General features: G+C 37.6%; 1 protein-coding gene across 2 annotated transcripts in view; it reads left to right on the top strand.

Annotated features, from left to right (window-relative positions):
- The window catches only part of Dmgdh (dimethylglycine dehydrogenase), a 59,662-nt gene that overhangs the window by 27,808 nt on the left and 16,538 nt on the right, over positions 1-15,316 (top strand). For both annotated transcript variants that reach the window (XM_046427629.2, XM_046427622.2), the window contains 5 exons: positions 2,498-2,663; positions 3,144-3,274; positions 4,518-4,735; positions 6,061-6,218; positions 8,304-8,363. In XM_046427629.2, coding sequence (XP_046283585.1) covers positions 2,498-2,663; positions 3,144-3,274; positions 4,518-4,735; positions 6,061-6,218; positions 8,304-8,363 — 733 coding nt within the window. The remainder of the gene's footprint in view (positions 1-2,497; positions 2,664-3,143; positions 3,275-4,517; positions 4,736-6,060; positions 6,219-8,303; positions 8,364-15,316) is intronic.

Raw genomic sequence — 15,316 nt, 5'->3', positions numbered from 1 at the left:
AACTCAGGTGAAGTGTTATATGCCATTGTTGTTCTTGGGATTAATAGCAATTATGTATATATATTTTCTCATGAGAACCCATAAACCTTGGGAAAACAAATTGCAAGTCTAGAAGTTAAGTTACCTTTGTTTTTGAGCTGTTATTTTGCTTATTTAAACAGGTTTTGATGTCTTTTGTTAAGACCAGGATCTAAATGGTGCAAAGCAGAGTGGAGGGCTGCTAGCTCCTGATGAATGAATTTGGGCTCCATAGGCAGCCAATTCAGATTATTTGGTGACCAAATACTGGTTTGCTTTTTCCTAAATTACTCAGATAAATACTAGCTCTATTCTTGACTTTGTGAGGTTTGGATCTGACCTAAGTTTCTTTTACTCTTTTAATTATTAAACTACTGAAAATTAATTTTGCAAACTTAGCTTTTTGCTCTGAAGTTAAAATACCATGTTAGAGGTCCACCTCATAAAATAGAAAGGACTTTCACAAGTCAGGAGGGAGACCTTTGTTCCAGGCCCAGTTCTATCATTAATGAATGCAAAGGTCTTAGAAGTCAGTTTGTGCCTTTCCTCTGAAAGATGAAGATGTTGGACCAGACCCTTGCTTTTTCCAGGAGTGAACTAACAGCATGGGCACTGCCTGGGAGCCTATTAGAATGTAGACCATGGGGCCTCACCCCGGGGGTTACAGCATCAGAATCTGTATTTTAACAAGTGCAAGTGATTGTTTTTGCATTAATATTTGAGAAGCACTGGACTAGATAGTCTCACCCCCATCCCAATATTCTGATTTAATTAGGCCCAACCACTGGTGTTATTAAAAAGCTCCTTGGGCATGCTGTAATGTGCAACCAGGGTTCAAAATCCCTAGGCTGATTGACCTCTACACTCTCTTCCAAAGCTGAAAAACCATGAGTTCTGTCTTGTTTTCTAGTTAATATTTCATTCATTATAAAATGAGCCAAAGGAGCTGGGAGCAGTGGCACATGCTTATAATCCCAGCAACTTGGGAGACTGAGGCAAGAGTATTGAAAGTTTGAGGTCAGCTTCAGCCATTTAGTGAGATCCAGTCTCAAAAACAAGAAGGGGGTGTGACTGAGTGGTAGAGTGTTCCTGGTCAATCTCCAGTACCAAAAACAAAACAAAACCCAAAGAAAACCCCAGACCAAAAATCGAACAAAGGGATCAATAAGTAACTTTAACAGGTCAAATTCTAACACTTACGTATGAGTTGCAGAATAGAATTTTAGTTTGTATCTCTTCCTTCATCCCACACCTCACATCACCCCCAATAGGCTTTAAAATTTTTTTAAAATTTGTTTTAATTAGCTATACATGACAGTAGAATGCATTTATATACTTTGATATATCATACATAGATGGGATATAATTTCTCATTTTTCTGAGTGTACATGTTGTAGAATCATATTGGTCATACAGTCTCATATATACATAAAGTAATAATGTCTGTTTCATTCTACTATCTTTCCTAACCCCACATCCCCTCCCCTGCCCTCCCTTCACTTCCCTCTACCTAATCCAAGATAATGCTATTCTTCTCTAGTGCCCCTGCCCACCTCCTCCTTATTGTGAATTAGCATCCGCATATTAAAGAAAACATTTGGCATTTGTTTTTTTTTGGGGGGGGGGGATTGGCTTATTTCACTTAACATGATATTTTCCAACTCTACCCATTTACTGGCAAATGCCATAATTTCATTCTTCTTTAAAGCTGAGTAATATTCTATTGAATGTGTATACCACGTTTTCTTTATCCATTCATCTACTGAAGGACACCTAGGTTGGTTCCATAGTTTAGCTATTGTGAATTGAGCTGCTATAAACATTGACATGGCTGCATTACTATAGTATGCTGATTTTAAGTCCTTTGTGTATAAACCAAGGAGTGGGACAGCTGGGTCAAATGGTGGTTCTATTCCAAGTTTTCTGAGGAATCTCCATACTGTTTTCCATAGTGGTTGCACCAATTTGCAGTCTCATCAGCAATGTATGAGTGTACCTTTTCCCCCACATCCTCACCAACATTTATTGTTATTTGTATTCTTGCTGATTGCCATTTTGACAGGAGTGAGATGAAATCTTAGTGTAGTTTTGATTTGCATTTCTCTGATTGCTAGAGATGCTGAACCCTTTTTCATATACGTGTTGATCTATTCTATTTCTTCTTCAGTGAAGGGTCTATTCAGTTCTTAGCTCATTTATTGATTGGGTTGTTGGTTTTTTTGGTGTTAAGTTTTTTGAATTCTTCATATATATCCTAGAGATTAATGCTTTACTGGAGGTGCATGTGGTAAATATTTTCTCCCAATCTGTAGGCTCTCTCCTCACATTATTGGTTATTTCCTTTGCTGAGAAGAAACTTTTTAATTTGAATCTATCCCACCCAATAAGCATTTTTAGCTGGGTAAAGTTTATTAAAATATTCTGTAATTTTTGGACAATGGATAACTGTTGTTTTATAATACTAAATACTGTGTTTCAGGCCAAGTTTTCGCCGAACAAACTGGTTTGAGCCTGTGGGCTGTGAATATAAACAGGTTATGCAAAGAGTAGGGGTGATTGACCTATCACCATTTGGCAAGTTTAACATCAAAGGCCAAGACTCCATTAGATTGTTGGACCATCTCTTTGCAAATGTCATTCCAAAGGTAAATAGACAAGGTCCAGGATTCTGTCCCATTTAATTCTCTGTCCCCTCTTTTTTTTCCTCCCCAAAGTCAAAATCCAATATGTTCTTTGAGCTCCCTAATATCTGTATGAACACTAGAACTCTTCAACTAACCAAGAATATAAGAACTAATTTTCAAATTTAAAATTTTGTTGTGTGAATTATCATCCACGGACCTAATGGCTTTGCTTAATTATGTCATTTAGAACTTAAAATTGACTTCAATTAAAGGAAGTATTATTTTATGGAAAATAGCTTTAAGTGATTGTTTGTTGAGAACCGTAAATTAATATTGGGTTTGGATAGTTCATACAATTGAAATAAATGATAAGAGTAGGAGGATTTTCATTATCAACACCCATATTTTTTATTTACAAGTGGGCTAAAAGAAGGCATAAGTTTTTTTTTTTAATTCATCCTAATCCTAAATAAATTTAATTTTTTTTGTGTGTGTGTGTAGGTGGGTTTTACAAATATAAGTCACATGTTAACACCGAAAGGTCGAGTGTATGCTGAGTTGACTGTTTCTCACCAGTCTCCGGGGGAGTTTCTGTTAATAACTGGTTCTGGATCAGAACTTCATGATCTTAGGTAAGTGTGGGTCTAGTAAGAAAATGTACATATTATTTATTGACTCACTCTTGAGAAAAAATAGTGAAATTTTCTTTTACTAGTACTTGAAGTACAACTTAATTTTTCTTAAACCTGATCATTTTGAATTTTGTAGGAAGATCTTTGAAGGGAAGTTCCCTCTCCCCCTCCAAAGAATCCATCCAGCAAGTTTACTGCTTTTAATAATATTAACTCCCTTTCATTAGGCATTATCAATGTGCCAGAACCCCTTCAGACATTACCTCAATTAATTCTCTCAAAAATTTTCTAAGTATATTTTCTTGTCATTTTCAGGTGAGGAAGCTGAGCAAAAAGTAATTTGCTCAAGCCAATCCTTTTTTGTCTGATGATCACATTTGATCCACTTCAGTGAACTGCCTCCCTGGGTTCTTCTCTACCTTTGTGATGCTTTGTGCTTTCTGGCCCCCAGCTAACATTGTTGACGTGACAAATCAAGCTTAAATTTTTGGTCACCTACAAAATCTGTGGTCTTTAATGTAATATTGCAAAAATACTTGGAATAGTATTATTTAATAAATGCCTTATTCTGGAAGATTTTTCACCTTAGTCAGAAAAGGATGTAAATTATATACTCTAGTGTAAGATGTATTTGGTACCACATTAGTAGCTTAGCTCTGCCTAAATCCAGATGAACACTTTATAATAGACTTGCATAGCTCCAGGTACTGCCTAATAAATTATAAATCAATCCTGTAGTTGGGTTCTAATAACTCATCAAGACTTAGAAATTGAAACCAGAGTTTTTATCTTTTCCTCATGATTGTCAGAGCAATTATGTGTCTAGTGGCAGGCATATTATTAACCTTTAGCAGCACAAGTATGTCTCCTGTGTACAGGTATTAGAGCAAATTTGGGTTCAAATTAATTTTTGAAGACTGAATCATTAGCTGAAATGCAACAGAGCTGTCACGGTTTAAAAGAACTGTGTGGTAGAGCTCATCTAAACTGAACACTCCTTCTGTACTGTAAAAAATTACCCCCAAATTTGTAAGTGGGTGATTTAAAGAGAATCACTTAAGATCTCAGGGACTCAGTTTTCTCAACTTTAAAAAAATCAGGTAATTGTATACAACGACCCTCTGGGGGACTTTTCAGACATGTCTTCATGAGACATGTCTTCAAGCATGTTTTCAGAGAAATAATGTGAGCAAAATACATTGTTCAAGCATTATTTAGCATAATCTTCATGACTCAAACGCAGATGGATTGAAGAAGCGGCTGTCAAAGGCGGATATGATGTTGAAATTAAAAACATAACTGATGAGCTTGGAGTCCTTGGAATTGCAGGGCCACGTGCAAGGAAGGTTCTTCAGAAACTGACTCCTGAAGATCTTAGTGAGGATGCTTTCAAATTTCTCCAAACCAAGACCCTAAAGGTTTCCAACATTCCTGTTACTGCGATTAGGATATCTTATACTGGTAAGATTTGGAGAATGACTTAAAGTAAGTCTCGAAATTTAAAAGAAGATGCTACCAGAAATGGGTGTGTACATGTATGTGTACACACACACACACACACACTTTTATTAGTGTGACTTTGGAGGAAGATTTCTTCTACCCAACTCTCAGACAAGTCTGTCCATTCACTCCTAGTCTTTAGGGTGGATCCATAGATTTCCAACTGTTTCTCCCATTTGAAAGGGTAGATAAGAAAGCAGGAAAAGATGGCCATGGGAACAGTTGGATTATCCAGGCCAGCAGACTCTATCAGGGAACAAATGGTCTGCTAGAGATGGAATCTTCCTAAACACCATCCTCAATGAATTAAGCTTTCTATTAGAGCATTGTCAATGATCCAGCTGACCTTCCAGACTGTTCTCTAGGAACCCTTTACCAATACCTAACCTTGCACATGGCAAGTATTTGATACAGAACAATCTTCAGCTTCCCAGTGGGGCTCTGGATTCATTTCTAGCTTCCTCTAGACCTCCTTGTCCCTTCAGTGAAGGAATACTTTGTGCCCAAGCATCCCCTGAATCACATATTACTCCTGTGCTGGTGGTGCCCTGTAAGAGCACATCACCATCAGCCCCGATGATGGGGAACAAGGAGAATGCACAATACGAAAGGTACAACTCTTCCCTGGGCTTCTGTTCAACTTTTCCCACCCTTCTTCCGCCAGACCTTGGCAAAAGTGGTGAATAAATGAAAAATACAGGACTGGGTTGTATTCCTTCCTTCTTCCTTTCCTTCCTTTCTTTTGTCCACAGTTCTATGAATGAAATACCAAGTGGGGAAGAAATGAGATGCAAAGGGAGACAGACTGTGGCTCTCCCATAGTAAAGATAATTGGAATCATTCTCAGTTGATGGTACTTTTAAGCCTGTGATTCTTGGGCAAGGAGTTGGGGTTTCTAAACCTTGAACCCCTTATCCTGACAAAAATACCATGCTAATTATTTACCAAACATTGTTGTCCCCAAAATAGTCAAGCCTCATTCTGAAGATGGGGTCAAGAATGGAGAGTAAGTTCTGTCTGATGGTCTTTGTGGGTCATGAGAAGAGGTGCTTTGCATCCTGTGCTCCATGTGGAGTCAGAATAGCACACACAAAGGCACCTGTAACCCCGTAGGCTCCTCTGCAGAGGGGTCTTATGGCAACTTTTGTGAACTGCTCTTTTAAAAACTAACAATGTCTCTGTTGCATGAGTGGAATTTCTCTGGCATGTATGTGTGTTAGCTAATGCACATTAGACCTAGTGGTCACTGTTCTTATCATGTTGTGGCCCCTGTGGGTTTATTTCAGGTGAGCTGGGTTGGGAGCTATACCACAGACGAGAAGATTCTGCAGCACTTTATGATGCTATCATGAACGCGGGCCAGGAGGAGGGAATCGACAATTTTGGAACCTATGCCATGAATGCCTTAAGACTGGAGAAAGCCTTCAGAGCCTGGGGGTCCGAGGTTTGAAATGCTAGCATCTTATTACAAGTTTATGTTTATTGTGTCTGATGTTTATGTGAGGGCTAGTTCTAACTGCAATAACTTTTGTTCTTGCTGTAAGAGAAATGACTTATTCTTAAGACAACTTTATTTGATTAGAGGAAAAGGGTTTGATAGTTGAAAGTTCAGTGGAACTCTGACATGATGCTTATTCTGCCTTAATTCCTCCTTCCTGGCAGAGAGCCCTAGATACCTATCTCTGACTATGGGGAGCAGACCTACCCCTCAATATTTGAGCATCACCTTTTAAATTCTCTCTTCCTTCTTTATGTTCTGACCCATTCTCATTTTCTTCTTATCTTGCACTTTTTGGTGACGTAACTTTCTTTCTCTCTGAGGGGCAGGGTGATGGTCCAGCACATGCTGGTCATGGTGCGGGGAACTAAGATCTTCTATTTGTCAAGTGCAATTTCCCAGCATTTTCACGTGCATGATTTTATTTCCCTTCTTAATGCTCCAGGAGGTTATTATCATTACTCCTATTTTACATGCATTCACACTAGTTTCAGTGAACCATTTGGTCCAGATTATACAATAAGTGGCCTAACTGGGGTTCAAACTGTCCTCTCTGGAATGGCAGTCTACCTCTGGAACCTTAATTTTTTAAGATTTGCTGTTTGATTCCTTGGGAGACATTGTGGTTTTAGACCTGAGAGGTGAGATAAGGGACAGCGGTAAAGGTAAACTTCAGAATAGGGGCTCTTGGATTTAAACTGATCCTCTTACCACCTACTAGCTATGGGATTAACCCATCAGAACCTCTGTTTTATTATAAAGTGGAATATTTATCCTTTAGAATTGTCACAGATATTATATATGGTCTACAAATGTCCCAGCACAAAATAAAATTCATTTAGTCTCAAATTTAATCCAAAAGCATGGGACCCTTGGACAGATACTATGGGCAAAAGCGAGTGGGCCTGGAGTTGGAGTGACAGCCTACTGGAAGGTTGAAAGAGTTTGGGCGCTTGGGCAAGTTCTACATGAAAGACAATCTATTTGGGGACTCTTAACCTACAACTGGGCCTGAGATGAGGCTGGCTGCCAGGAGAGAAAAAGAGGGCGGCTCTGTCCCTGTGTTCCCAAGCAATGAAGCAGCAGAAGCATCCCTGTGGCAGCTAAACATTTCTCTGTCCTTTTCCCTCTTGCTTCCCACCCCAGAACTCCATCTTAAGGCTTGTCTCCATCTTAAGGCTCCCGAGTTTCCCAGCAGTGCCAGAGCGCCCTCTAGTGTTGTGACAGCAATAATCTTTCTCTGCTGTTTTTATTTTTTTCTCTAAGAAATCGCTCAACTTTGAGCAGATAAAAAATAGTTTAGCTCAAATTGATTAAGAAATATGAGAAAAAAATATGTTACCTGAGATAAACATAATAATTTGGTTTATGTAAATTCTATGTTGTCTTTAAAAGTTTGACTCCTTTTAAAGGATTTAGACTAGTTCTCTCACAGTCAAGAGAACAACAAAGCAAACAAACAAAACCATTAACTTTGATTCTATTACCAAATAATTGGCTTTAGCTCTGAGTTGGTGTATAATGATCCAGCCACATTGAGGAGACTGAGATTCAACTGCATTTTTTTCTTTTTTCTTTCCTGAACTCTGTGGCAGCCATTTTCTCCCATCTGCTTTTCCCTCTTCTTACCCGGTTTCTTGGCAAATTGCAAGAGAAGTAAATCACTTTGTATTTTTTCAAAACCTACTTATGCAAAATTATTACCAAAAAGACTTGTGAAAGTCTTGTTTATGGAAGGAATATCATGTGTTATCCTTCATGTATTTATTAAAATAAAAGACTATGGAAACCAACTGTTTTTGTTTCTATATTTGCTATATTCAAATGACAGTATTTGCTGAAAGGCTATATTTGAATTTTGGATTTGAAAAAACAACAACTGTTTGAAAGCTCAGTCCATAATTTGCCTTTCTCAGAAACTCTATTCAAAAATCAAAAAAAGTATTCTCTCTCTTTAAAGAATAATATACGAAAGTCATACTGAAATGATTTGTACTCACCTAAGATCTGAAATGTGTGTTTCCCTCTTAGATGAACTGTGATACAAATCCCCTGGAAGCTGGACTGGAATATTTTGTCAAGTTAAACAAGGTATTTACATTCCAAATTATGCTTAAAGTCAATTTTAAAAATTTGATGTGGTTTTGTGACAGAGCCATGCTTTAAAACGTAACCAGGTATAATTATGGGGGGAAATGAGTTGAACATAAATACTAAGCATTGCTCAAAAACTGCATATTAATCATTTGTTGAAATCTGCTGTTTTCAAAGTATTGACGTTACTTGTAGATTTAAGATAACAGGCTCCATCATCTTTGAGGGACAAATTCAAATTCTAAGATAAAAATTAGTGAAGATAAGATGATTATCGGTTGGATTTCAGCAGGCAGTCTTGTAGAAACTGCATCACCACATTGTACATGTTTCAGTAACTCCTGGTGATCTGGGAAGTTGCACATTAACTAATCAAACATACTGCATCAGCGACTCTCCCTGGATGCTTATGAAGCAGCCTCACCTTCACAGATCTTCCCAAGTGCTTATAAAGCGTCTTTGTATGTCTCTGCAGCATCTGAATCTAAGAAAATGACACATTTCAAATGTGTGCTGCATAAAATGGATATTTACTGAAAAGCCAATTCAGGCCCAAAGATTCATAACTGATATTAACTCCAAAGGGAACCATGCAGTGGTTCTCAAAGTGAGGTCCAGGAACTAATAGCATCAACACCACCTGGAAGTTATTAGAAATGCAAATTCTCAGGTCCAACCATCGATCTACTCCCAGAATCTCTGGGAGTCAGGACAACAAAGTATGTTTTAACAAGCTGGACAGGGGATTCTGACACACCTAGGATTTGAGATGCACTACCTTACATAATTATAGTGGAAAAGCATATCATGAGGCCAGTTTATAATAACCTAGCTCAACTATGTAAGTCCTGCAAATATAACTGGTTTACCCCACTGAGCAGTGTCTAGGAGTTATTATAACAGAACTTAATGGAACATGCTGCTGTTGGTCATATTGAGGAAAAGGGACAGCAGCTGCTGCTGATTGGGGTAACTGTTAGGATTCCCCAAATAAGCTGTTCTGCCCTTGATGCTTATAAACAAAGGCTGGTTTCTAGTCCCATGGAATATGTGAACACGCTGTATACACAAATCAGGCTAAGGAAACTTTTTAAAGCTCCTGCATCAGTTCCCAAATTCTGAGATCAAATATTAACATAAAACATGTATATTTATAGTATTTGATTTTAGGGGAAAAAAAACCCAAAAATCTCCTAAAGGGTTTTAAAGGGATTATCTTTGTGTACATTTTTTCCATGTCTTTTATTTTTATGATGTACCATCTGCCTCTAGACCAGCGAAAGCAGGTGCTTGGAATTTGGGCAGATCCTAGCAGCAGATTGCTCCTTCTGATAACAGAAGTCTTAGTTTGGCTGTTTAAAATATGGATAAAAATGCCTGACTCTTGAAAGCACTAAAGTTCTGCTATTGGTCACCAATAAGTAGGTAGAAAATGGATTCTTTTACTTCAATGTTTGGATATTATTGTTTGGGGATAAGGCCTAGATAAATGATCTTTTCATTGAGTTGTTAAAACAGCCTTTATGATTATTAGCAGGTGTAGACTGTGTATTTATTAGCTCTTTTAAACTAATCAAATAACCAAAGCTCATCTCCAAAGAAAGCTGTTTAAGAGATACTAATTTTGAGTGAGGGCATGTTTTTATGATTTCTGAATTGTTGGTTCTCAGTCAGGTGTTACAGAGTTAATTCTTAGAGATTTTATTGTATAAAGGTCCACAAAGCCCAAGGCCCTGGTCCTAACTGAACACGTCTTTTGCAGTTATGTTGGTTCAGGTGGTTAGTTGGTATCAGTCTAATTATAGTGATGCATACTAATTTCTAAGCCAGGTAAATAGATTGGATCAATTTTGTTTAGATCCTATTTGGTGGTTTTACAACTTCCTCATGGCTTTGTGGCAGCCTGTAATGTGAAACAGGTTCCTAAAAAGCCTATTAACATTTCAAACTAAGATATGTAACTTGATAATTTGAGTCTCATGCCTAAAAACCAAAATATTACCTAGACTTACTGTACAGAAAGATATTCATTTAAAACCCCTTTGAAAAGCTTCATGTAACTTAAAAAAATTTTATTGTAGTTGTGTATGGACAGATGCCTTTATTTTATTTGTTTATTTTTATGTGGTGCTGAGGATCAAACCCAAGCATTCTGCCACTGAGCTACAGCCCCAGCCCTGGAAGGCTTCATAAAACTTTTTAAAGAATAACCTACTTTGAGTTCATATTGCTTTGGAAACTTGATGCTATATGAAAAGAGAAGCTGAAGCTGGTTCAGAGGGATATTTATTATATTTGATACTAAAACAAAACAACCCCCCCCCCGGGGAATTTTATAATTGTTCAAAGTCAATTCTTTCCTTCCTTTCCTTTCAAAGCAAAGAGAGAGAATTCTCTGCTTGATTCTAAAGTAGTCACAAAACAATTAAGTAAGTCATAATGTGATGAAAAGATACAGAGAGGCAGACTGTCAAAGCCACAAGGGTCTCTGGAGACCACCCCTCCTCACTTGAGGGCCAGGAAAATGAGGGACAGAAGGGTAAAGTGACCTGGGGAAGGCCTTCTCTCTATCCCATGTTGAAGGCAGCTCTCTGACTCCAGTGTGAACCTCTCACACCCACCGCTTTGCCCAGCAAGCTCCTTTTTCCATAATGGGCTAAAGGAACTTGACAAAGTGTCCAGGGATTTCTTTTTCTAGTAATGCATATTACATAGAATGTGCATGGATACCTCTTATAAATTGATGTCTCCCACTGTCATGGTTTTGTTATAACTAGTGTGTGTGTGTGTGTGTGTGTGTGTGTGTGTTTGTTTTATGGTTGGATCAGCATAGCTGCTTTGCTCATTTTAAGAAGGAAAATGACTGGGTGAGGCAATGGGCCATCAAGCCTCATAAGGGTGAATTGTGTTCTTATCAAAGAAAGTAGGAAAAAGAAAACTGGAATAGTGAAGAAATCTTCCATTACAAAGGAAGGTGGTGGAGTGGGGTGGGTGCACGACTCTAATCCCAGCTACATGGGGATGTGAGGCAGGAGCATCACAAGTTTGAGGCCAGCCTCCACAACTTAGTGAGACCCTGCCTTGAAATAAAAACAAAAAGGGCTGGGGATGCAGCTCAGTGGTAGAGCACCCCTGGGTTCAATCCCAACGCCTCAAAAACAAACAAGGAAGGTGGTGGGACAGCTCTGGCTTCCTGGACCCCAGCCCTGGCATTGGTTTATGGGAAGTAGAGACACATTTGGACACACAATTCATTTAGTAAACTCCTACTAAAACCGTTTATTAAACAAGTGCTAAGCCACAGGTCTAAAAGCTAAAGATATATTTCCGATGGCACTCAGATCTCATGAAGTTTGAAGATACAGCAATTCAGGAAGTATAGCTGCAGGACAAATTCTTAACCCTGATATTGTCATTCCACACGAGGTCATAGTACTCAGCCGTCTGTAGGGCCCAGAAAGCAAACATTTCAAAACGGCAGTACAGGTAAAAAATAATTGACTAGGTACTTTTTAAAGTCTCCTAACTAAACCTCTGTACTGAAAAAAAACTCTTACCATTGTTCTCAATGGTATCTTGTTTGGTTCCAAGAGAAGTTAATTTTGGGGAAAATCAGTGGCACTTGGTTTTAGTTGGTTGGGGAAGAAATACACTCATCAAGAACAAGAGGGAAATCAGCTGCCTTAAGATGGAGTCATAGCTATTCTTGGAATTTTCCTCTTGGACTTCCTGAATCTTTGTCCATTTCTGGAGAACCCCCAGCAAGATTCATAGAGAATTAAGTACCAAATGTAATTAAGCAGGTCAGAAGAAATTTCCCCCTATTTGTTTCTTCCTGTTCTCTTCCTCTATTCCTGTCTTAAGCTTCTAACTACTAGAAACAGAATAAAATGTGATAAATTCAGACTATGAATTAGAAGATAATGTTGATTCTAGAAAATACAGGATTTCTCTTTGAGCAAATGTTATTTAAAGCATAACTACTCGATAAACAGAAACAAAAACAAACAAAACCCGAAAAGAGGTATAGCACTTACCATCAGGTTGACTATATCCTAAGTATTCAATAAATATTAGCTGTTATTAAAACATCTAAGTGGAAGGAAACCATTGCTCACAGGCAGCAAGTCAGAAAGGAACTCCTAATATGCTATAGCAGTCACAGAATCCAGCCCTTAGGGGAATTTTAGGTAAATGTTAATAGGAATCAAAGAGACAAAAAAAAAAAAAAATTGAAATCGTCTGACATGTGATTCTTTTAAATGATATGTTGCTTTTTAAAAAGTCTTAAGGCCCCTATACCCCAGATGGATTAAAAAAGGGATTCAGCCATCAGTTTTTGCTTTTAATTCCCCAGACGATTCCAGATAATATTAAGAATGACTGTTTTAGGGGCTGGGGTTGTGGCTCAGTGGTAGAACCCTTGCCTAGCATGTGTGAGGCACTAGGTTCAGTTCACAGCACCATATATAAACTAATAAAATAAAGGTCCACTGACAACTAAAAAACATCTAAAAAAAAGATAAAAAAAAGAAGAATCACTATTTTAGACCAACTGACTGAACATTACTATCCTGATGAAATTTTAGAAATTACTTGATGCTCTACTCCAGTCTTAAAGTATGGTCCACAGACCAGCAGTCAATGCTCCCTCAGTAGAACATTGACCTGCCCTAAGCCATCAGATCAACTCTGCACATAGGGATTTTTAAAAACTTATTTCTTTTAATTTTTTTTTAGTTGTAGATGAACACAATACCTTTATTTTACTTATTTATTTTTATGTGGTGCTGAGGATTGACCCCAGTGTCTCACATGTGCTAGGCAGGTGTTCTACCACTGAGCTACAACCCCAGCCCCTGCACATGGGTCTTCAAGTCCTACAGATGATTTTTTTTTAAACAATGAAAATCAAGAATCAGTGTCTCGGCGTTTTAAAAATTTTATACCAGCTATGGTCTTGAGGATAAACAGGCAAGCAGAAAGACAGATAAACTGATGAGTGCATGTGCTGTAGAATCTGCAGTGGATCAGAAGTAAGTTAGCAGATTTGTAACCCATTCTGGTTAAGCTACAGGTTGATGATATTGGGTCCTGCATCTTTGGTGTTTCTTTTAGAACTGGGAAGTGAATTTTTTTTTCTTTTTTGGTGCTGGAGATCAAACCCAGGGCCTCCTGATTGCTAGGCAAGTGCTCCACCACTAAGCTAAACCCAGGTCCTGAATTTTTTAAAGTCACCAAATCCTAGCTGCGTGGCCTTGGAAAGCCACTTAACTTCATTTTGCACTTGAGAGTTCTAATCTGTAGAATGAAGATTCCTTTTTTGCAAGTCTAAAATTCTATAAAATGCCACTGAGCATAGTAATTGAAGACATTGGTGCTACATTATCTTATGAATCATCTAATTGTGTCCTTCTCATTAAACCATCCTTATTCTCTTACCCATTTTCATTGCTTAATGATAGGGGAAGGGGAGAGAAGGGGTTGCCTAGGCTGAAGTATAGTTTATCATTTCTGAACACCTGCCAGAGTGTATTGAACTCATAGCTGTTGAATCATTATTCTCCTATGTATACAGTTTCTGTTATGAAACATTATTTTGCGACTATCCTAAAAGCTTAAATGTGCTATAAAATTGGGAAATCCAAGAAAAGGCAGGTCATAGAATAAATTTAATAGATTGCATGTATTTTATTTTTATTATTTTTATTTTAACAGCATAATTGAACATGCAATAATTTGACATATTTAAAGTAAACAATTTGTAATGTTTAAAATATACACATGCCAATGAAACCATCACTACAATGGAAGATAGTGAATATATCTCTTGTCCCCAGCAGGTTGCTCATGGCCCTTAGTAATCCTTACCTCCCAATCCTCCCCACAGTCCTGCCTTCTCCAGGAATGCATTTATGTGCCTTCTATCACTATCAATATTCTGTAACTTCTAGAATAAATGCAAAATCTAACTAAATAGAATCATACAATGCATACTCTTTTTTTGCATATGAATTCTTTTCACTCAGAGAAATTAGTTAGAATCATCTTTGTCATTAGATATATCAATAGTTCATTGCTTTTTATAGTAGTAAGTAGTATCCCATTTTATAGATATATCACAGGGTTTTTTAAAAGTTTTTTTAAAATGTATTTTTAGTTGTAGATGGACACAATATCTTTATTTATTTATTTATTTTTAGGGTTGTGCTGAGGCTCAAACCCAGTGCCTCACATTTGTGAGGCAAGTGCTCTACCACTTAGCTACAGCCGCAGCCCTCACAGTTTGTTTTAACACTCATTTGTTGATGGACATTTAGGTCATTTCTAGTTTAGGCTATTACAAATAAAGCTGCTGTAAACATTTGTGTATAAGAATGTGTTGCTTTCTTACCCTGGATAAATATTGAGGGTTGGAATGGCTGGGTTAAATAGCAAATATATGTTAACATCTTTATGTTAACTTTTTAAAAAACTGTGTTAAACATGTAAGGTAGTGTACCATTTTATATTTCCACCAGTAGTGTGTACAAGTTCCAGTTCCTCTATATTCTTGTCAAAAGTTTGTCATGGCCCACCTTTTTAACAACAGCTATTCTAAGAGATGTGTAATTTCATCATGGTGAATTTGCTTCTTAATAACTAATGATGTTGGGCTGAGGATGCTGCTTAGCGGTAGTGCATTTGCTTGGCATGTTCGAAGCCCTGGCTTCTGTCCCCAGCACCACAAAAAAAGAAAAAGAAAACATTAGTGATGTGCCTGTCCACTATTCTTAGCTCTTCTTTTGTGAAGTGTCTGGTCAAAGTTTGACCCATTTTTAATTGGATTTGAGTTTTTAAAATTATGTATTCTAGGAATAAGTCATTTAGCAGGTCTGTGCTTTGCAAATATTTTTTCTAGTCTATGTTTTGCTTTTTCATTTGTCTAATAATGTCTTTCAAAGAGCAGA

This window comes from Marmota monax, unplaced genomic scaffold (genome assembly GCF_021218885.2).
Source record: "Marmota monax isolate L192 unplaced genomic scaffold, Marmota_monax_Labrador192_F-V1.1 WCK01_AAM20220418_F8-fsc00018, whole genome shotgun sequence".
NCBI classification, from domain to species: domain Eukaryota; kingdom Metazoa; phylum Chordata; class Mammalia; order Rodentia; family Sciuridae; genus Marmota; species Marmota monax.
This window is presented reverse-complemented; position numbering and strand designations above follow the sequence as displayed.